Source organism: Eumetopias jubatus, unplaced genomic scaffold (assembly GCF_037043125.1).
Source record: "Eumetopias jubatus isolate StellerSeaLion01/CBP00866 unplaced genomic scaffold, mEumJub1_p1.0 scaffold_4, whole genome shotgun sequence".
NCBI lineage: Eukaryota > Metazoa > Chordata > Mammalia > Carnivora > Otariidae > Eumetopias > Eumetopias jubatus.
The window spans coordinates 83,344,109-83,364,546 of NW_028274810.1; the positions used below are offsets into that span (position 1 = coordinate 83,344,109).

At 58.1% G+C, this 20,438-nt stretch overlaps 1 protein-coding gene across 1 annotated transcript; it reads right to left on the bottom strand.

The window, feature by feature from the left end:
• Window positions 1-4,204: 4,204 nt before the first annotated feature.
• TINAGL1 (tubulointerstitial nephritis antigen like 1) lies at window positions 4,205-12,899 on the bottom strand. Its single transcript, XM_028113955.2, has 11 exons — window positions 12,596-12,899; window positions 11,546-11,609; window positions 7,842-7,934; window positions 7,529-7,643; window positions 6,335-6,458; window positions 6,098-6,248; window positions 5,780-5,969; window positions 5,624-5,669; window positions 5,247-5,370; window positions 4,433-4,478; window positions 4,205-4,345 (listed from the first exon to the last, which is right to left on the bottom strand). The coding sequence occupies exons 1-11, from the start codon at window positions 12,897-12,899 to the stop codon at window positions 4,205-4,207; spliced, it is 1,398 nt and encodes a 465-aa protein (XP_027969756.1).
• Window positions 12,900-20,438: the final 7,539 nt, after the last annotated feature.

The window sequence follows — 20,438 nt, forward strand, 5'->3', positions numbered from 1 at the left end:
ACCTATAGCGCATATGTCCAGTATGGCTCACTTGGCACCCATCTCTCTGATCTATAAAGTGACATATTCTGTTGACCATCTCATTGCTGTGAGATGTGAGCCACGCTGAGCCCCTTGGAACAGGAAGCAGGACTCCGCTCTCCAGGGGCTGCTAGGACTCAGCCTTGCTTCACTTTGGGAAGAGACTGCCTCCCAGGTTAGTGTCACAGAATTTTCATGAAGTGGGTAGAATTCTAGAAGTTATTTCCTAGGGCTCAGCAGTGAGAAGCTGGGTGTGTGTCGGGGGGTAGGAATCCCTCTTTGACTTACAAAGGTATCTCTCTAGCTTGATCTACAAATTCATTGGAAGGCAGTGTGGTCTGTATCCAGCTCAACAACTTCTCCACTGCATGACCTGACCAGTCACCCCCCCTCCCTGAGCTTCAACTTCCTTGTCAATCAAATGGCAGTAACAGTAGTCCCTAGCTGTGGTGGACATTATTCTGCCATCTGCTCGGCTTTGCTCCCTTCCCCTGGTACAGCAGCCCTCTCCTTTTTTGGGGATCTCCTCCTCCTCCAAATACTGTTTCAGCAAGGACAGTCCCTTGCTCCTATGATCCCGTCCCCCAACTACAGGTGATTGGCCCACAGGTGGACACCCTCCTCCAGCCAGGCCAATCAGAAGCCTTCCCTGGTCTGTTCTGGTTTGTTTTTTTTTTTTTTTTTTTTTTTTTTATGACTCAGAACTGAGAAAATGCCTCTGGGCCGAAAGGTTCAGGAGTTGTCACTGGCCCCATGTCCTTCCTCATGGCAGTTAGTTTGTAGAGAGAAAGGCTGAGGAGAGAGACAATCAGTTGTCCTAGCAGTATTCAGGTCCCTGGTTCTGGCAGTGCTTGGGCCCACTAGCTCTGCTCACAATCTAGAAGTTCGCCTCTCCCTTAGATTTGGAGAGTCACCTCGGTTGGCATTGGTTTCCAAAGATATACTTTCTCACAGCGGTGTGCCTAACATCAGATGACCTAAAGCTGTGAAGCGCCCAGCCCAAGGCCTGGCCCACTGCAGGCTCAGTAAGCATGAATTCCTTTCCCTTAATGGGCACCAGGCAAGGACAGGGCTTTGGCAAGATACCAGGAAGATGTGAGGCATCAGTGCTCGAGAAGCGATGTAACTCAGCAGCTCCAGGGAGACGAAAGTCAGGTGCCCTGGGACCCCACAGAACCCCACAGGAGACCAGAATGAATGCCCAGGCAGAACATTTAGTGGATAGGAAAGGATGGGGCTAAGAGAAAAAAGGCCTTCCTGCCTCATCCCTTTGTGGGAACAAAGGTTGTCAACAGGTACTCTGTCTCTGCCAAGGATATATGTTGGAGTCCCTGGTGGGCCAGAAGATGGGGGCCACGAGAGCCTTTTCAGAGGAGGAATATTTCAGCTGAATTTTAAAGGACGAATGAGTTTTCCAACTACGGAAAGGACTTGGGAAGGGACACTGACTATCACTACCAATCACCCACACTACTAATACAAGACGGATTAGTGTGAGGATTCAGACCGCCTGGGTTTGAATCCTGCAGCAACCAACATTCAGACTCCGCTATGCTTCTGTTCCTTATCTGCAAAATAAGGAAATAGGAGTTTGTCTGTTTGTAGGATTAAATGAGATCATATATGTAAAGCACTCAGAACAATGTGCTAGCAGAAGGCTGTGGTTAAGCACTCAATATTTATTGAGCTCATTACGAAAAGCCTTTGCATTATCAAGTCCAACGCCCTTAAAATGATTATAGCTGTTGCCATTTATTGAGCCCTTAATAGGTTCCAAGCATTGTGCTCTGTGCTTGGCACCCTTTGCCTCCTGTAATCCTCCTAACACCACCAGGATATGAGTACTATCATCCCTACTAAAGAGAAAAAACAGAGGCTCTGGGATGGCAAGATGACGCATGGCCAGTGTAACCGACAGAGCAGGGGTTCAAACCCAGGTCTGTCCAAAGACCCAAGCCCTTGGCCCAGAGAGAGGAAGGGACTACTCTCAGGACACAGAGCAAGGGACCAGGATGCCAGGATTTCTTCATGAACCATCCAAGGGCAGGTGTGGGTTGGGGGCCCTAAAAGTTTGCTTCCCTTTCCCATTCCCAACAGCAGAGCTGCCGGGGTGGCTGATGGAGAGTACTGAGGCACTGGCCCAGCCCTCCCCCGCACCCTCCCCTGCTCCAGGGTGGCCAGGCGGGCCTGGGGCTCCTCGGTGGGCCTCGGGCAGAACTGAGAAAAGGCTGGGCCGACCACCCTGCGCCGGTCGCTCCTCCCAGCAAGGTTGGCAGAGCCTGAGCCTCCTCGGGGCGCGACCGCGCCCCTGGTCCCCTCCCTTCCCCACCCCGCATTGCTTCCGCCAAAGGTCCTTGTAGAAAATTCCAGGCTGGACGGGGGTTTTTCCAGCGGGGTGGGAGCAGCCGGGCGCGTCCCCCGCGCGGCGGAAGCGGCGCAGGGGGAGAGGTGGACGGGCGCCCCCACCGCCCCTGCTCGGGACTCCCCGCGCGCCCTCGTCCCGGGGCGGGGGGGGGTGCGGCCTTGGCTCTTTGGGGACGGGCGGACCGGCCAGGGGAGCCGGCCAGGGACGTCCTGGCAAACAGGAAATAAGACAAAGGCGGCCGCTTATCCGGAGCCCCGCATTCTTTTCAGGTGATGCCGGGAGGCGGCTGGCCCTGAGGGGCTGCTGCCCTGGCGGAGGACCTCCAGCTGCCCCCCACCCCGCGGGCTCCCCCTGCCTTCCGGTCCCCTGGGGCTGGGGACATCAGCGCCCAGAGGGCTGGGCTGGGGGTCTTGGGAGGCGAGTGGAGGGGGAAGAACAGGGCATATTCACTCACCCGTTCCACAAACGGTAATGCCACCTTATACCAGGTGTGGGTACCGGGATGGACAAGACCCCTGATGGACCAGACCCAGTCCCTGCCCTCAAGGAACTTCCAGCCGAGAGGAGGAAGGCAGGCTCTCAGATAAGGGAAATACTGGGTGAAAGGGCAGGGCCAGATGAGTCCAGGGAGGAGGTGCTGAGGCCATGCAGGGGGGCGGGGGCGTGGTTTGGGAAAGCATGGGTCCCTTGCAAAACCCCTGGCACCTCAACAGCCCCCTCGGCTACTATCTGAATGAAAGAACCCTGGAGTTGGCTTCGAAATAGTGGGACAAGTGGCAGATGGAACGGAAGGGCATCTAGACTGGAGAACAGCATGTGCAAATGCCTGTCAGTCTGCAGGACATGTGGGGGCGGTGAGGACACCGGGTTTGCCTGCCCACTGGGGAAAGAAGCTCTGGTGAGGAGGCTGGGGCAGTGGGTCCTGATGGCCTTGAAAGGTGGGCCCAGGACTGGGTTGGCACTGGGAGCCCAGGGAGGTGGGGTAGGGAGAGGGCTCAGAGAGGCCGGCTCAGGGTGGGGGGTGGGGGTGGGGAGGCAGCCTTCGCCTGGGTGGTTTGGAGAGGCTGATCTGCAGAGACAGAGGCTCCAGCCTCTGTGGGGCTGTGCCCCCCTTGCCTGCTGGGCACCGGCGCCAGTTCTGCTGATCGGTGGGTATGGCTTCCCCCACCAGGCAGCGCTGACTCAGCGTCTGAAAGGTGGTTCCCACGGGCCCATGTCTCTCTGGGGGCCAGAGGACAGGCCACCCATGCCCCACCTCCAAGTGGGTCAGCGCCCAGAGCCACTGGCCATTAGGGCTGAATGGAGGCTAAGATTTCTAGTCCACCCACCCCGGCCAACCAGCAAGGCCTTGGGCAGTCCTTTCTGTTGTCTAGCCACCTGCCACACCATCTCCGGCCTGGCTTTCCACTCCCCAAAGTTCCAGGGTACCACAGTGATCAGTACTCTTTTTATTTTTAAAACAGTGAAAAGAAAAATAAATATCTTTGGAGAATAAAAGTACAGGGGTGGGGTGGGATAGGGTGGTGGGGCTGGAGACTTGGGGGTGTCCTGGCTTTAGTGGTCTTGAGGGGGGTGCCTGGGCCTGGGATCTTCAGGCCCGCTCCTCCCGGGCCAGGCCCTGCCCAATCCCCGCTGGGAGGTCTGGGGGCTCCGCCAGCCTCGCCTGCCCGCGGCTCCCAGGCCGGGCCCTGCGTCAGCGGAACCCGCGCGGGGATTAGACCCCAGGCGCCCGCCTGCGGCCCGGAGCTGCGTCGGGAGGGGCGGGGCGGGCGCCCCCAGGGGCTCTTCCGCCGGCCGGCCCGGCTCGGTGCCAGGGCCTCAGCGGTGCCCCATGTCCTCCATGCCCACGCGGCCCCAGACGCCCAGCACGAAGCTCTCGATGTCGCACTCGTTGGCGCCGCGCAGGATGCGAAAGTGGCCCCTCTCGCCCCAGGCTGGACCCCAGGAGTTGGCCGCCGTCTGGGAATGAGGAGGGGCGGTGAGGGGGGGCCGTGCGTGGGGGAGGGGGAGGAGGCAGCGGCCGCAGGGCACCCGGCAGGGACTCACCCAGTATTTGAGCGTCCTTCCATCCGGCAGTGTCTCCTCTCCCCACCTGGCGGGGGTGGGAGGGCAGAGCCATGGAGGGAGAAGGGAGCTGATTCCACCCGCTTTCAGGGGCTGGAACCCCAAGGGCCTTCCCCTACCAGATCCCTCTCTCTACCGCCCTCAGTCTCCACCTCTGGAAGTCTGTGTACTCACACCCATGTGGGGGAGGGTGCCAAAGGGATAACTGAAGGGGGTGAACAGAAAGGGGGAGAACTTGGGCCTCCCTGCAGGGCCCCACATCCTGGGGACCAGTTCTCTGGGATCTAACACATCTGCCTGCCCTCCCTCCTCACTTGGGGAGCCAGGGAGGGGTGGGTGCCAGGAACCACAAGGAAGAGACTCCAAGAACATGGGTACTTTGGAGGCCCCACACTCCCACTGCAAAGGACATTTCATGGAATGGACCACTGAAATCAGTGACTGGAACATCTCTGGGTATATCCGGTGGGGAACCGAAGACTGGGGGTGGGAGTCCGTGGGTCAGGCAGAGTTGGGGTAGGTGCTGAGATGGGGAGAGGCTGAGCCACCCCTGGGATCCATGTCTTTCAAGGGAGTTATTTTATCCCCGTGTGTAAGGAAGGAACAGTTCCTAGAAAACCTTAAAAGGCCCCCACCTCTATGTGTGACACGGGCAAGCCCCTCCTCCTTTTATGTCTTGATTTCCTCCTCTGCGAAATGGGGCTTCGCAGAGAGATAGTAGGGATTCCAGGCTGGCTCGGAGCCCCTAGTGCGAGCCTTGCTCCCCCATCCCCTCTGCCCCGCCCCAGCCCCTCACCCTGTGATCTTGACCGAGTGGGTCCCATGCCGGCGGTACCGCTCTGGCCTCCCAAGGCTCACTGGTGTGTGGCTGTAGATGCCACCCTGGTACAGGAAGAAGTCCTCGTGCACCTCCATGAGAGCTGTGGGCCGAGGTCAGAGTAGGGCCGGCTCAGCCCATCAGCACAGGCCTGGAGATGCGCGCCCAGACCCATACCAAGACTCTAAGTGCCCCCACAGGGTGCTGCCCACGGGGAGCGGACCGGGTCCCCCTGACTCCCAGCCCCGGTGGATTTGCTGCTCGGTGCTCCACAGACCACTTGTGCTGCTGTGCTGTGTCCAGTCTCAAGCAGACACAAGCTTCTGGAACCAGGGGGCAGGATGAGGGGCATTTACCTTGGACAGGGCCATTCTCCATCAGCTCCTTCATGATCTCCTTCTCCTGGAGGGTTGGGAGGGGGGGAGGAGAGTATCCATCAGGGGTGAGTCTCTAGTCTCTGGCCAATCTCCCAGCTCCCCTGCCTCTGCCCCCTCAACCAAGCACAAACTTACATTGGAGCCGAGGCGGTAGGCTGGAGTGACCTGGTAGATGTCATTGGCATGGGCCTGGCTACTGGGGCACCGGGCGGTGGCCTGGCGCTTGCCCCGACCCATGGCCCGGCTATGCATCATACAGCGGGGTGCCGGGCCAGCCTCGTCCTGCTCACGGCCCACGAACGGGTAGCAGTGGTCAGACACGACCCTGGAGGAGAAGCAGGAGGGAGCAAGGGCAATGAGCCTGATGAGCACGGCCCAGGCCCTTCCTGCGGGTTGCCTTCCTGAGGCCCCGGCTTCACATCCCCTCCCCTGCCCACACCCTCTGCTGCTCACCCTCGACGTCGCAGGAACCACCAGGCACCGTCGAGACGCCCCCCGCGGCAGCCCCTCTGGTTGTGGGTATCACAAGACAGCAGGTTCTGGGGTGACAGGACAGGAGTCAGATGCCCCAGAGAATGGATTGAGACGCGATCGGACGCCACGGCTGGTGGGGGGAGGCAGAAGGGCCGTCAGGGGGCTCAGGCCTTGGCTGTCCTTTCCCGCTGCGTCAGCCTCCGCCCTTGGCCATACCTGCTGTGGAGAAGGCCCAGGAGCCTGCACAGTTGCCCTGGTCCAGAGGCTCATGGATCAGGTTGGGCCACTTCTCAGAGGCCTCGAAGGCTGTGGGCAGCACTTCCCCCGGGCGCAGCACTGTCTGCAAAGCAAGAGTCACTCCGTCTGTCTCCTGCCTCTGGCCTGGCCGACCCCTCAGGGGCCCATTGCCTTTGAAGGGCCACCAAGAGTCCAGGGCCTTCTGCAGTTTGTTCTTGAGTATTCCTGCTGCTGAGGGATTCCAGCAATCTCCACACTGACTCGGTGGAAGACCAAGCACCATTTAGTGCCTCCCCTGTGTCAGCTGGGGGTGACTAGTCCCGTTGTACAGATGAAGCCTGCAGGGAAGTGGCCAGGCCAGGGTCACCCACTTTCCATTCTTAACCCCTGCCTCATGCTTCCTCTGCGCCTTCTGATCTGACGCTTCCTCCTTCCTACCAGGACCTTGGGCTTCAGGCCCTAAAGGGCAGGGGAGGGAAGAAGGAGTAAGGTCCTGTGACCGGGCAGGCGGCCAAGGCAAATAGAGGAGGCAGAAAATAGCAGAGGCCCAGGGGAGTGAGGGCAGGGGCAGGGTCTGGTCATCCTAGCCTTGAGCCCAAGTCCCTCTGCAGGGAGGGCTGCTCGGGCCGACTGCCTCCTCCCTGCCCAGCACTGAGGGACAGACCCTGCAGCCTGTGCCCCCGCCCTGACCCTCTGAGGTTCCCCTTCCTCACCCTCTGACTGTTCCAGGTCTGGTTTCCCTTTCTCCCCATAGAGGAGAAGCCCCCTCCTCCCTCAGGGTTCCACTGAGCCGGTTTCCGAGAATTCTGGCTCACTAGCCAGAGCACTATCTGTCCTTCCCTTCCCAAAATACCAAGGTGACCTCCTGGCCCTTTGGGGCCTGACCCAGCTGTACTGGAAGGAATAGCATTTTTCCCAGGCTGGGGAGGCCACCAAGGGGCTCGTGCTGGGACCACAAAACTCAAAATCTGAGCATCAATTCTTCCTGCGCAGCACATCTTGTTATGGGCAGGAACCTAAGACCCAGAGAAGGAGAGTGATTTGTCCAGGAACACACAGCGTATTGGAGGGGGGTAGGCTCAGGCCCTTGGAGGAGCAGGGTCCTGCGTGCCAGGGTTCCTGGGGTCCCAAGCGATGGGGAGATGGCAGGATTGTGGGCAAGGATGGACTTACGTGAATCTCATTCATATTGGTGACAGAGGAAGAAGGGCGGATGGTACCCAGGCGGTATCGAATGCCTTCATCCAGGGTCATGCCCCAGAAGGCACTGTGGTTCCCAGCCCGCCATCTGAAAGAGAAGGGATGAAAGTCACAGCCCTTCCATGCCCGGGGCTCCTGGAGGTACGTGCATATGGGCGGGAGAGAGGCATACTGGCTAAGTGCCCACGTGAATGAGGTCTGAGTGAGGGTGTGCCTGGCGGCACAGGCATCTCGGGGGAAGGTGTGTGTGTCTGTGCCCAGCGGGGACATTTCCAGGGCCTCTCACCCGTAGTTGCCCTGGTTGATGGCGTTGATCATATCTTGGTCCACCAGGCATGGCTCCTGGTCACACTCCCACTGCCCCTGCTCCTGGCAGGTGCTAGAAGAGCAGGACGGAAGGAAGAGGTGAGGGGGGCTGGGCATCCTCTGAAGGGAGGGGGCCTCAGAAGTCACCGCAGGCCTGCGATTCTGTGCCAGCGATTATGGGCGAACCCCTGATGGTCCTGTTCAGCCTGGTGGCTCTCAATGTCAACTGCAAGTTCACAGTTCTCAAGTTTATATCTGCTGCCCAGATCTCTCCAGATCCAAGAATCTTGCCGCTATACAGTATCACCACTGGGGTGTCTAACAGCACATCCCGGACCGAATTTCTGATCCCCCACTCCCACGCCTGCTCTCCCTACAGTCCGTGGAAAATGCCCATCCTTCCTGAAGCTCAGGCCAAGAGCCTGGGAGTCACCCTTGACTCCTTCCCTCACGTGCTGATTGGCTTCATGGGCAAATCCTGTTGGCTTTGCCTTAAAAACACATTCAGAATCCAAACCACGTCTCATTTGTCCTGCAGGCATCATGGGCCAGTCACCTTTCCCCTGGATTCTGCGGCAGCTTCCCCATTGTTCTCCCCGCTTCTGCCCTGCACCCCCACTTCAGTATATTTTTAATACAGCTGCTGGATGACCCTGTTCAACCCAAGTCATATCATGCCATCCCCTTGCCCAAAACCCTCCCTTGGCTTCCCATCATAGACTCAGAGCCAAAGTCCCTGCCCTGCTAACAAGATTGTCCCTGCACGATCTGTTCTCCTGTCCCCTTGGTGACCCCCTCCCCCAAGTCCTGGCTCCTGAGGCCCCAGCCAGACTGCTCCCCTTGACTGTTCACAACAGCTGTGCTCCTGCCCCAGGACCTTTGAGCTGCTCTTCTCCCCACATCCCCGAGGCTCACCCTCACTTCGTTCAAGTCTTCACTCAAAAGTCACCTTCTCGGAGGGGCCTGCCCTGGCCACCTTCCTCTCCTGCTTTCCTGTTTTCTTTTCTCCTTAGCATGTCGTTGTTACCTGACACACTATATGTTTAGCTATTTGCTCTCTTTATATCTGCTTCCTCATAGACACTAAGGTCCCGGTGGGCAGGGTTTGCTTGGTATCTTCAGTGCCTAGAAAACTAAACCCAGCACATAGTAGGCACCCACGAAATATCCATTGGATGCATGAGTGACTGAGGCAGTGTCGTGAAGTGACTAAGAGCACAAATCCTGAAATTCAATTCCTGGGCTCTGACCCTCGCAGGAGAGTCAGGTAAGCTATTCAAACTCTCTCTCTCCCTCCAGGTTCTTGTCTGTAAAATGAGGACACGAATCATCGCCCCCTTCCAGGGATTTAATGGCAGGCTTTTGTAAAGCCATTAGCACAGGGCCTGGCCCATCTTGGGTGTTGAGAATCGTTGTCTGCTCTTAGTGTTCCCATTCCAGGAACCCCCGGACTCCCCGTCTCTTGAATTTCAGACTCCTATCCACTGGGTGTATTGCAAACTTAAAATGGCCTAGACTGCCCCCCCGCCCCCCCGCCCCCCCCGCCAAAGCTGCTCCTCCCCGAACATCCACAACTCAGGACACAGCGCCTTATCCACCCTGGGGGTTCAAACCAGAAACAACAGGTATGTGGCGTACCCCCATTCCCGCGCCCGCCATCAGCAGATCCTGGGACGACACACCATGAAACGTTCTGGATTCACTTGCCTCTCGCCCCTCCACAGCCATCACCCTCCTCCAGTCCCTTATCACCTGTCACCTGGACCACGGCAATGGCTTCCTACCATGCTCCCTGCCTCTCTACACCCCACCGCATACCCCGCAGTCCATCCCCAGAGAGATCTCTCAACGACATCTATCAGATTGTCTGCCTCTGCATGGCTCCAGCACGGCTTACGAGACCCACGGACCTGTGGGTCTGCCCCTCCTCAGGGCTTCTGTCCCCAGGTCACAGCTCCAGCTGCCATGAGATCTGTCCCACCTCCCAGCCTCCCCACGAGCTGCTTCTCCCCCTCCCTTCTTGTCTGGCCACCTCCCTGGTATCAGCATAACCATCTCCCTTCCTGAGTGGCCTTCCCTTGCCCCCACTGCACTCTAAACCAGGATCCCCCATTATTCCCTTTCCATCACATCTCTCACAGGTTGTAAGATGTTTATTTGCGTGGGGGCTCCTTCGTCATTAAACCAGAAGCTCCACTGCAAGGACAAGAACCGTCTGCCCCATCTGGCTGAGTCCACCTGGTCCAGCACAGTGCCTGGCACATAGTAGGTCTTTAACAAATAGGTGTCGACAAACAGGGAATTCTGTGAATTCTACGATGCTTTTACAAGCTTATAACTCTGCTCTGAGAAGATGCTAAACTGCCTTCTTCCCTTGTTGCCTTTTAAGGAGCCTCAAGGGGAACAAACCCAGTACGCTGGGCTCTTCAGTCCCAGGAGTGGGCGGGGGCACTTTCAGGGAGGGCTGGAGAAGGGCTGGAGGAGATTGCGTGGGAGGGGAGGCTCTCCTCATGTTCCCCTTCCTTCTCTGACTCTCTCGAAGCATTCCTCGAGGTCTCACACATCCTGGACGGCCCACAGGCATTGCCCCACACCCTCACTCAGGTGTCAAGCACAGGGAACCGGGCCACCCAGTGTGGGCAGTGGGCTGGTCACTCCTTCCTGCCACCTCCCCCTTTGCCCCTAGGGCTGCCCAAGCAGGTCTAGACTGGGCTGGTGGCAGCAGGTTCCAACATTCCAGAGGGGCCCAGGGTGGCCAGGCCCCAGGGATAGGAGTGGGAAAGAGGTTAACCCATCAATGCCCAGAGGCATCCTAATCAGGATCAGCAGGATCATGTAGGCAAGCTCAGTCTTTCTGAACACACACACATGATTCACACACACTCACACCACACACACACACATACACACACGCATTCTCTCAGCCAGATGCACGCCGAACCTCACGAGTCCCCGCTCTCACTGTGACCCAGCACCCCTCACACGGGTGAGGCAATGGAAACAGCTTATGTGTAATACATTCCAAAAAGTTTCCTCCTCCCTGGGGCCTCTCAGTCCCAGACAAAGAGGCCATGGGGTGGAGTGGGTGCAGGGCCGCCTCCTCAAAACCACAGGGTCCCCATTATTTCGATCAGGCGTTCAAGGCTTCCTACCCAACCCCTCTCTGCTTCCCATCTCAGGACCCAGACTAGAGTAGGGAGGCCCCCCCCACGCCCTGACCCTTCATCCTCCCACTGGAATGATGGGGAGGGGAGGGAAAGGGGCCACATTCCAGGGAAGGCCCTGCTGCAGGTTGGCTGGCCTCCAGCTCAGCCATCCCGGACCCTCATCCCATCCAGGGCAGCGGATGCTGCAGTCAGAGCTTTCCTTCCTGGCGCCCCCTTCTCCGATTCTCCTGTGACTCCGAGAAAGGTTGGGAGGGGCAGTAGCCCAGCCAGAGCCAGGAGGGACAGGGAACCTCTCCCAGCTCAGGGGCCACACGTGGGACCAGGCATCCGTGGCTGACCGCTCCTGGGGAATGTTGTTAAAGTGTTGTTTCATTAGCTGACACGGGCAGGGTAAAAATCCCCGTGTTACAGACAAGGAAACAGGCTCAGCAAGTAAGTGACAAGGATAGAACTGGAACCAAGTCTGTGGTCCACAGGGTCCACAAGGTAAGCCCCCCTCCAAGCTGCAAACACTCACCAACGGTTACAGTTGTCCCAGTAGGTTCCCAAGACCGGATAGATGCGACTCCCATGCATACATCCTGGGGGCAGGGAAGAAGAGAAGAGAAGTGGAACCAGGACCAGAGACGATGGGCTGAGAGGGCCAGGTCCTCAGAAGTCAGGTGTCCCGAATCCTCCAAACACACACACACACACGCACACGCACACGCACACGCACACGTGCACACAAGCACGGCCGAACCCTCACTGAAACTGAAGTCAAACTATAACTACTTAAGACCTCTCCTGCAGGGTCACATACCAATTGCTACCTGGGAAGTTCTTCAGTGACCCCAGCTTGGATCCCTCTTGTTTCACTTGGATGCCAGCCACAACATTCCTTGGAGCCTTTGCTATTTAAATGACTTGAAACTTGGAGATGGGGGAGTGGGAGGGGCATGGGGAAGCCGAGGCCCAGAGAAGGCAAGTGACTCCCCTAAGATAACACAGCACTTTGGGATGACAACCAAGGCCTTCGGTCTCTCACCCACAGGCCCACAGAACTGGGGGAAGGGATTCAAATGATTCCTGTGTGGGACAGGGACAAGGGCAGGGGAAAGGGAAAGGATGGTGACACGGGCTGAAAGCAGAAATGGATTCGCCCCCACCTCCCAGGTGTGACGCGCCACCTCCGGTAAGAAGAGAATCGTGAGCAAAGGCAGAGGAATGGCTGAGATGAGCCTGACCAACCCCTGAGGGCTGTATCAGCCTGGGGTGAGTCAGCGGGAGGGGCCAGCGCCTTCCTGGTCTGGCATGGAGACAGGACTGGGAGAAAGGGCAGGAGGCTGCCTTTCTCCTGGGCCAGCTGGGAATCCCACTGATCAAGGATCTTCTCTTTTTCAGTCTTGCTGGAAAGATTCAGGTTAGACCAGAGCGGGACTTCCCAGAGGCACAGACCGTGGGGCGGGGTCTCTCCCAGATTCTACAAAGCCTCCCCTGGAAATGTCAGTGCATCAGCCTTGCTCCTGAGCCCCGCTGGGTCTGAGGCTGACAAAGCGACCCACCCTCCTGGCCGTCTGGTGCCCACCTTGGATGGGGGGGAAGGGGGGTGGCACGCCGAGGCAGAAGTCCCAGAAGTCAGGGCAGCAGTCGGAGACGGTGCGGTTGCAGAAGAGGTCACAGTAACAGGTAGCACCCAGGTAGGGCAGGGCGCAGTCGTCGGCCCGGCCGCGGCAGCACAGGTCCTGCTCCTGGCAGTACCGGCCGCCCGCATCCCGGATGCCCCGCAGGTGCAGGCCCGGCGCTAGCTCGCGGCGCCCACGACCCCGCCGGGCACCCAGGGCCGACTCGCCAGCCAGCAGCAGCAGCAGCCCCAGTGGACAGGGCCACATGGCGCCTCCTGGGCCCAGGGAGCGCAGATGTCAGGGGTCAGAGGTGGTCAGAGGCAGCAGACACTCCCTGGCACCCCGGGGGGACTGATCTCCCAGCTCTCTGGGGTTGCAAGTCCAAGGGGGTTCAGTGAGGGTTCAGCAGGGTCCAAGACCTTGATTCCTGCCTCCCGGGGCAGGAAGCGGATTGAGCGAGAAACCGAGCCCCTCCCTGACCAGCTTGGGGACCTTCGAGGACAGGAGGTGGGGATTGTGGTGTTCTTGGTGCCCCGGCTCCACACCCCTCAACACTCGGACTGAGGTCTTCTCTTCTATCTGGGTCCCTCTGCCCCTCTTTCAACCTCCATTCCTGACACGGGTGTCCCCCCTCCCCCGCTGTGTTCCTCTGTGTCCCTCCGCTCCCCCTCCACTTTCCCTCTCTGCCAGGCCTCCCTGCTCCCTCCGCCTGCCCCCTCCTCTCTGTTCCTTCCTTCTGAATACGCACCCTCCCCTCTGCGCGGGGGAGCGTCCCTACCTGGTGACGGGCTGTGCCCAGGCTGCCCGCGCGCGCGCCTCCGCCTCCCGGCTCCTGCGACCACGGGACACTCAAAAGTCAAGCGAGGAGTGCGGGGCGGGACCGCCTTTTGCACCGCCCTGCCCACAGCGCCGCCCCGGCTGCCGGGCTGCGGGAGGAGGGGCCCGCTGGCTCACACCTGGAGTGGCCCCGTCACTCAGGAGCTGGGACCTGTGAGAGGCACAGTGAGCACGGGTTGTCCTCGCCGGGTCTCTGCGGACAGCCGTTCCCTTAGGGGGCGGAACTCCAACCGAAGCTGAAAGGATTGTGGTCAGACACCGGTGAGGACTTCCCAGTGGGCTTCACCGCAGGGCTGAGGGGCTCCAGCGGAGAAGGGGAGATTGGGGGAGGCGGAGCTCCGAGTTTTGGAGTTAAGTTTGGGAGCCGATGGGGAGGGTGTGGGCAGCAAAAATCTCTAAGAACCTCTCCAACCCCTCAGCAATAAAAACAGTCATGCCCACCCCCATCCCCCGTCACAGTACCCACCCCCCCAGGCTTGGGACCGCCCCAAGCCGCCTCCGTTCCCAGGAATGACTGGAATCTGGAGGATAGTGGAGGACCCTGCCTTGGCGGCTCATCCTTCGAGGGGGTGGGGTGGGTGTGGTGTGGGGGCCACCTCCCCGCCCCGTAACTCTTCTTTGGGTCTGCCCTGCCCAGGCACCTTGCCAAGCACTGCCAAGCACTGCCCCCTTTATCCACCCCGAGGGCGTCCTGCTTGGCACCTGTCCCCCTCCAGGGCCCAAGGGCAAGAGCCCTGGCAGCTGGTGCCCCCCGCAGAGCCCCCCTTCCTGCCCGGGGCATAAACCCTTCCTTTCCCCGGACTGGCCTGGGCCCCAAACAATGGCTCTTCTGTCCCACCCGGTCCCGCCTTCACCTTTTACCTCTTCCGTTGCGCAATCCCCTTTTCTGGCAGGTTGGTCGTGGCTCTGGGACTCTGAGGGCAGGGAGGATGAAAGATGACACCTGGACAGACTCCCCCACCCCCAGGCCTGCACCTCATATCCGCCCACTGAGGGGAAGCGTCAGGCATGGGGAATTCCCTTTGCCCTTTCTCTGACCACTCCACACCCCTCCCCCAGCCTAGGGATGTCCTCAGCTGGCCAGCTCCTGGGGGTGGGGAGGGGACCAGGACAACGGGCATCTGTGACTGGGTTACCCCCTGCCAGGGACCCTGGGCAGGGAGTCACCCTGCTGCAGGGCATGGGGTGGTTGGGGGGGCTCAGCACTAGTAGGGACACCCCAGGAGCTGGCCCATCTGCTCCCTGCAGGGACCTGGGAGGACCAAGACTAGTGGGAACCTGCGGCTCAGGGGAACAGACTTTTTGCCCGTCACCAACCAGAATGCAGGCTCCCTACCTGCCACCACTTGGCTCCTTTCCCTTTAGCCACCCTTAGTCACCCCCTACAGGCCTCGACACACTCCTAGCTGGGAAGTCCCTGGTTGTGTCTAACCTCCATTCATCCGGCTGCAAGGCAGGCCCCTCGGTATTGGTCGATGTCACATCCTCAGGGTGGGAGATGGAGGCTGCCCTCGGAAGAGCCCATACTCAGAGCGCCCACTTTCATGGGTCAGTTTCAGTTGGGGTCTGGGGCAGGGGGCTGGGGTGTGGCCCTGGACATCTGGCTTGTCCTTTGCCCCAGATCACTCCCTGTGGGCCACCCGTGTGAGCCTTTGTTGTGTGTGTGTGTGTGTGTGTGTGTGTGCGTGCGCGCGCGCGTATCTGAATCGTGTTTGTGGGGTGTGTCTGCTTGCATCTGCTTGTCTCTCTGTTATGTGTGTGCCCTGTGCCTGTGTGTCCGTCTGCATGTCGCCTCTGGGTCGTGCGTGCATCTGGGTACTTGTTGGCAGCTTGTTCTTTGCCAGTATGCGGGTGCTTGGTGACTTGTGTGTCCGCACGTAATAGTTGTGTGACTGTCATTGTCTCTGCCCGCCTATCTACTCGGGGTCTGTCTCACTAACGGTCTGCGTGTGTGTAGGTGTCTGTTTGTGTCTGTTTGGGGGTTTGGGCTCTCCGCCCGTTCTTGCCTGCCTGTGCGCAGGAGGCAGGAACACAGAGCAGGGGAAGATTGCAGAGCCAAGAGCATGGCTGGGAGGCGGGGGCGGGTGTCCCTTGTCATCACTGATTTTGGCACTAAGCCCACCCCAGTGGAATCTCATGACTCACTGGGTGCCTTGGCCAAAGAGGAGAGGAAAAGGGCAGGGCTGGGTGGGTGCTATAGCCCCACTTTCCTTTTCCATGGCCCCCCTCCTTCCTGGTGCCTTATTCTCTGCCTTATTCTGCTGCAAGGGCCTGGGGGCAGAGCAACAGGTGAGGAGTCACACAGGACCCACCGAGCCCTTCTGCCTTCTGGGAGGCAGGTGACCTGGGCTTGGTGGCAATTCTGTCCTCCCTCACTTGTGGCCTTGGGCAGACACTGTTCCTCTCTGGGCCTTGGTACCGGGATGCTCCTTAGAGGCCCTTTCATGCTCTTCTCTTTCTACAAAGGGAGGTGCAAGTGAAAAGGGACAGTGACATGCCTAAGGTCACACAGCAGAGCAGAGGCCCAGGCCTCCTCGCCTCTCCCCAGTCCGGGGCTTACCCATCCCCCTCACCGTTGCCACCACCACACAGCTGCTCCGGGTGCTCAGAATGGGCCATTCTCCTCCGGAGGCTGAGCAGGGCCTTCTGGGAAGACAAAGGCCCATTATTCTCCGCTGAACCCAGGTCTGCGGCCAAGGGCCCACCACTTGGGGCCTGGGGCTCAGTTGTTTGGGTCCCAAATGACACTCCGGTCAAGGCTGGGGGTCCCTTGTGGCCAGCTGGGGTCAGCCTGACGTGTCCAGAGCTGAGAGTCGTGACACCCGGGCGATCCAAGCGAAGCCTCGCGCTGTGCATGTCGGGCCATGTCGTGACACGTTGGCCTTCCCGGGGCCCCTTGGACTGTGTGACGGAAAGCCCTGCCCCTGGGGCTGTGTGACAGGCAGAAGGGTGTGCTGCCACAGCATGCTGGAGCTCTGGCAGAGAAAGTTCCGGGCCGTGTGGAAATGTGTGGTACCACACCATGCCATGCCTTCCCGTCGGATTTTCTCCTTCACTCAGTGAGCGTTTCTTGGTCATTTACTAGTGCTGGTCATTTACTCTGGGGCCAGCGTGGGAAGCTCAGGGTGGAGCCGAACAGACACAGGCCCTTCTGCGGCGAAGTCTTCAATCTGACGGATGAAGATGGACACATAAACAAGCAAACAAGTATCTCCTAGTGAAGCGCTTTCTACATATACACACGGCATAGGACCCTGGAGTCATGTGGTGGCCCCCAGGGCCTTGGGGACGAGACGACAGGTGAGCTGAGACCTGAAGGACAGGAAGGAGCTTCGGGGGGGGGGGTGTCCCAGGAAGCCGAAGAGTGCAAGCCAAGAGTCCTGAAGCCTGGCACAGGTGGGTCTATTCGAGACACAGAAGGAAGCCCAGAGGGGCTGCCTGGCAGCGACGGAGGAGGGCGGTGGCGGGGGGGTGAGCCGAGGCGGGGAGGGCCCCCAGGCTGGAGCGAAGAGCTTGCATTGTCTTCTGACCACCAGAGAGATGTCACTGTGGGAGTGAAATAATGTGATGCACACGAGCAAAGCCCACTCGGGCCCCTCCAGTGAGAACAGAGGACGGCGAGTCAGGGAAGTGGTTCAGAGGGACCAGGCAGGAGGCAACGGTGGGACCAGGCGAGAGGCGCTGGGGCTTGAACGAGGCTGGTGGCCATGGAGACAAGAGAAGTGGACCTATTTGAGACCTGTTCTGACGGGGGTGGGGGCGATGGTGGTGATGACAGGACTTACTGAAGGAGCAGCAGATGGGAGGGGTGGGAGACAGGAGGAATCGAGCAGGACCTCTGGGTTTCTAGCCCGGGGCGTTGAAGATGGCCACAAATGCTCTGCTCCTATGTTGAGAGTCGTTGAGAGTCGGAGACTGTTCCCCTCCCCCGAGTTTGGGCAGCCTCAGGGACATTTGGACCTCTAGGCTACCTTGTGACTTATATTGTTTCCAGCTCCAACTGGATAAGAGGGAAGGGACTGAGCCAGGGACGCCCCCATATTAGAAGCTGGACAGAGAGGGAGGAATGGTACAGTAGACTGAGCAGGTGTGGCCAGGGAGGGAAGAGGAAAGCCAGGTAGGAGAGGTCAGGCAGCCAATAAGAGAGAGTCTTTCAAGACAGGAGAGTTGACCTGGGTGCAATTCCACCCAATGGTCGAATGAGCTGAGCACAGAGAAACATCCACTAGATTTGGCAACAGGGACTTGGGGCGACCTTGCTGAGAGCAGTCTTGGTGGAAGAGGGAGGCTGGAAGCTCGACTGGAATGGGTGGGACAGCAAATGGGAGCCAGTGAATTGGAGAGAACGATCATAGGCAACTTTTCAGAAAGTTTTAGTGCAAAAGGAAGTGGAGAACGGGAGTGTTGGAAGGGCATGCGAGGGTCATGCGGAGGTTTCGTCCAACTATGGAGGCTACAAAACTGAGTCTGTGCTGAGGATACTGACCGCTAGGAGGGCAGGACCTGGTGATACAGAGCAAAGGGATTACCCCGGAGCAAAGTCCCTGATAAAGTAAGGGAGGGGGACCCAGAGCACAAAAGACAAGCTGCTTTGAGAGGCGCGGGGACAGACAATGACCCTAGAGGCCGAAGAGAAGGGGAGATGGGTTTGTAGATTTCGCCATACAAAGACCAGGGAGGCTCCTCTGATGGTTTCCATTTTTCCAGTGGAGTGGGAGCAAGTCATTGCCAAAGCGAGACTGGCACAGAGGACCGGATGCAGGACCAAGGGTTAGGCATGAAGTCATTTTCACAACCAAGGCCCCAGGAGAAACAGTAGGATTTCCAGCCGTGCAGAGCGACCATTCAGAATTACTGCCCATGAACTTGTGATGACCCTGGCCCGCCAGTCTGTTCTCTGTCAGATGTGGCAGGTGCCAAGCATAAGCCTTTCCCCCAGGTAATCCAGTTATCTCAATTTACAGATGGGGAAGTCAAGACTCAGAAAGACTTTCTGGCTCCCCCACAGAGCTGTTGGGGGCCGAACAGAACCTCAAGCCCAAGCCCTGAATGCCTGGACACACGCCTCTGCCCAGGCCAAATTTGTGCAAGGGCTAAGTTGACTCCCATACCTGGTAGTGTTTGTGGGCTTCAGTGGTCAGTGCAAGTGGGAAAATGCCGAACAGAGAAACACAGCTTTCCCTTTTGTGTAATATTTCTGCATCACTGGTGTTGGGGCCAGTTGGGTATAAAAGGCCCCTGGATGCTGCTTCCTTGCAAAGTCTGTGCGCTGAGTAATGACCCACTGTGCCATCTTCACCGACATCTAAATTGTCAGCTTCCTGCAAACCCGAGCCAGGAGTACTGGGAGATTTGGGGTTAACAGCTCCCCCTCATCTATCCTCCTTCAGTTCAGCATCACTTTCAGTGAAGAAGGCTCACCCGGGCATAGGAAGCTTGGTGAGACCACCAGCAAACATCTCAGAAGGCTGGTCCAAGCTTGGAATGCCTGTTTACAGAAACATGTCCACACTTCACTTGATGTTTCCGGGAAGTCTCGATCTTCTCACCTAGGAATGTTAATAAAAGGGTCTTGAAAAGTACAAGAGGCTCTCCCATGGCTGCCTGCACATTTTACACTTGGCCTTTCCATCTCCGAGCAGAAAGTGATAAAACCCCTACAGATGGGTGAATTCCAATCCAGTGGGAAGAGTCATTTTTAAGAGCTGGGTCCCTAAGGGGAAATACTGCGATGTGACCTTAGTGGTCATGATGGGTTGGATGAGTCCCCGAGAAAGATATGTCCATGTCTTGCCCTGGGACTGATGAATGTTACTTTATTTGGAAAAAGAGTCCTTGCAGTTGTAATTATCTTGAAATGAGATCACCCTTGATAATGGGGTGGACCCTAAATCCACTGGCCAGTGTCCCTATGGGAGACACACAGGGGACACAGAAGAGGAGGGAGGCCATGTGACCACAGATGCAGAGATCGGAGCGATCTGACCAAGGAACACCTGGGGCCACCACAAGCAGGAGGAGGCCAGAAGCAGCTTCTCCCAACAGCCTACAGAGGGAGAATGTGCCTGTCCACATCTCCAGAACTGTCAGAAAATAAGTTTCTCTTGTTTTCAAAGCTGTAGCAGTTTGTTACAGTAGCCCTAGAAAACGAATATGGTGGTCTTCCATTTCAAGGAGCTACGGGGCCTGAGATCTGTGCGTCCACTGGAATGTGCCAGATTCAGGACTGGATGCAGATCGAGCCAGAACAAAGCAGCTTATAGCAGCAACAACAACTGGCTCAGATCAAATCGACTCCTCTTGAAGTGGTTCAAATCCTCATCTGTAGTGCTAGAGCCTGACACCGAGGTTCAGAGCTCATTCAGGAGCCAGAAGGAAGAGGTTCAAACCCTGCCTCTGCCCCTCCATAACCATGAAACCTGGGGTCAGTGTCTTAAGCTGTCTGTGCCTCAGTTTCTCCATGTGTAAAATGAGGACACAGTCTCTACCTGTGGGGCCGGTATGAGGATTGTGTGACTTACTGTATGTAAAGCACTTGGAATCCACAATGCTGACATGTCACCGGTGCAAGATCAGGGTCTGTTATTATTAAACGGTAAAGGAGTTCAGAATAGCCAAGGAGACACAAATGCACTTAAACTGACATAAAGTGAGTCAAATCAGTTAAAACTAGGTGACACTACCGTAAACCCGCTCAAACATCTTGGGCAGACCTGTACTAACACCAGATTACACCAGTCTCACGGGGCTAGACCAGGTCTGGACCCCGCACACACACACTTGTTCACACAGCGGGTCTCTGCTCTCCGTGTGCATCAGCCTGGACAGGAACAAACGGCCCCATGCACCTCCCAGGAGCAAATGACATACGGGCAGAGGGCCATGGAAGTGAGTCCACACCTGAGACGGACCACGACAGGCTCTCCAGCCAGGAACGCAGTCAACATCTCCTAAAATGAACACCTTTCT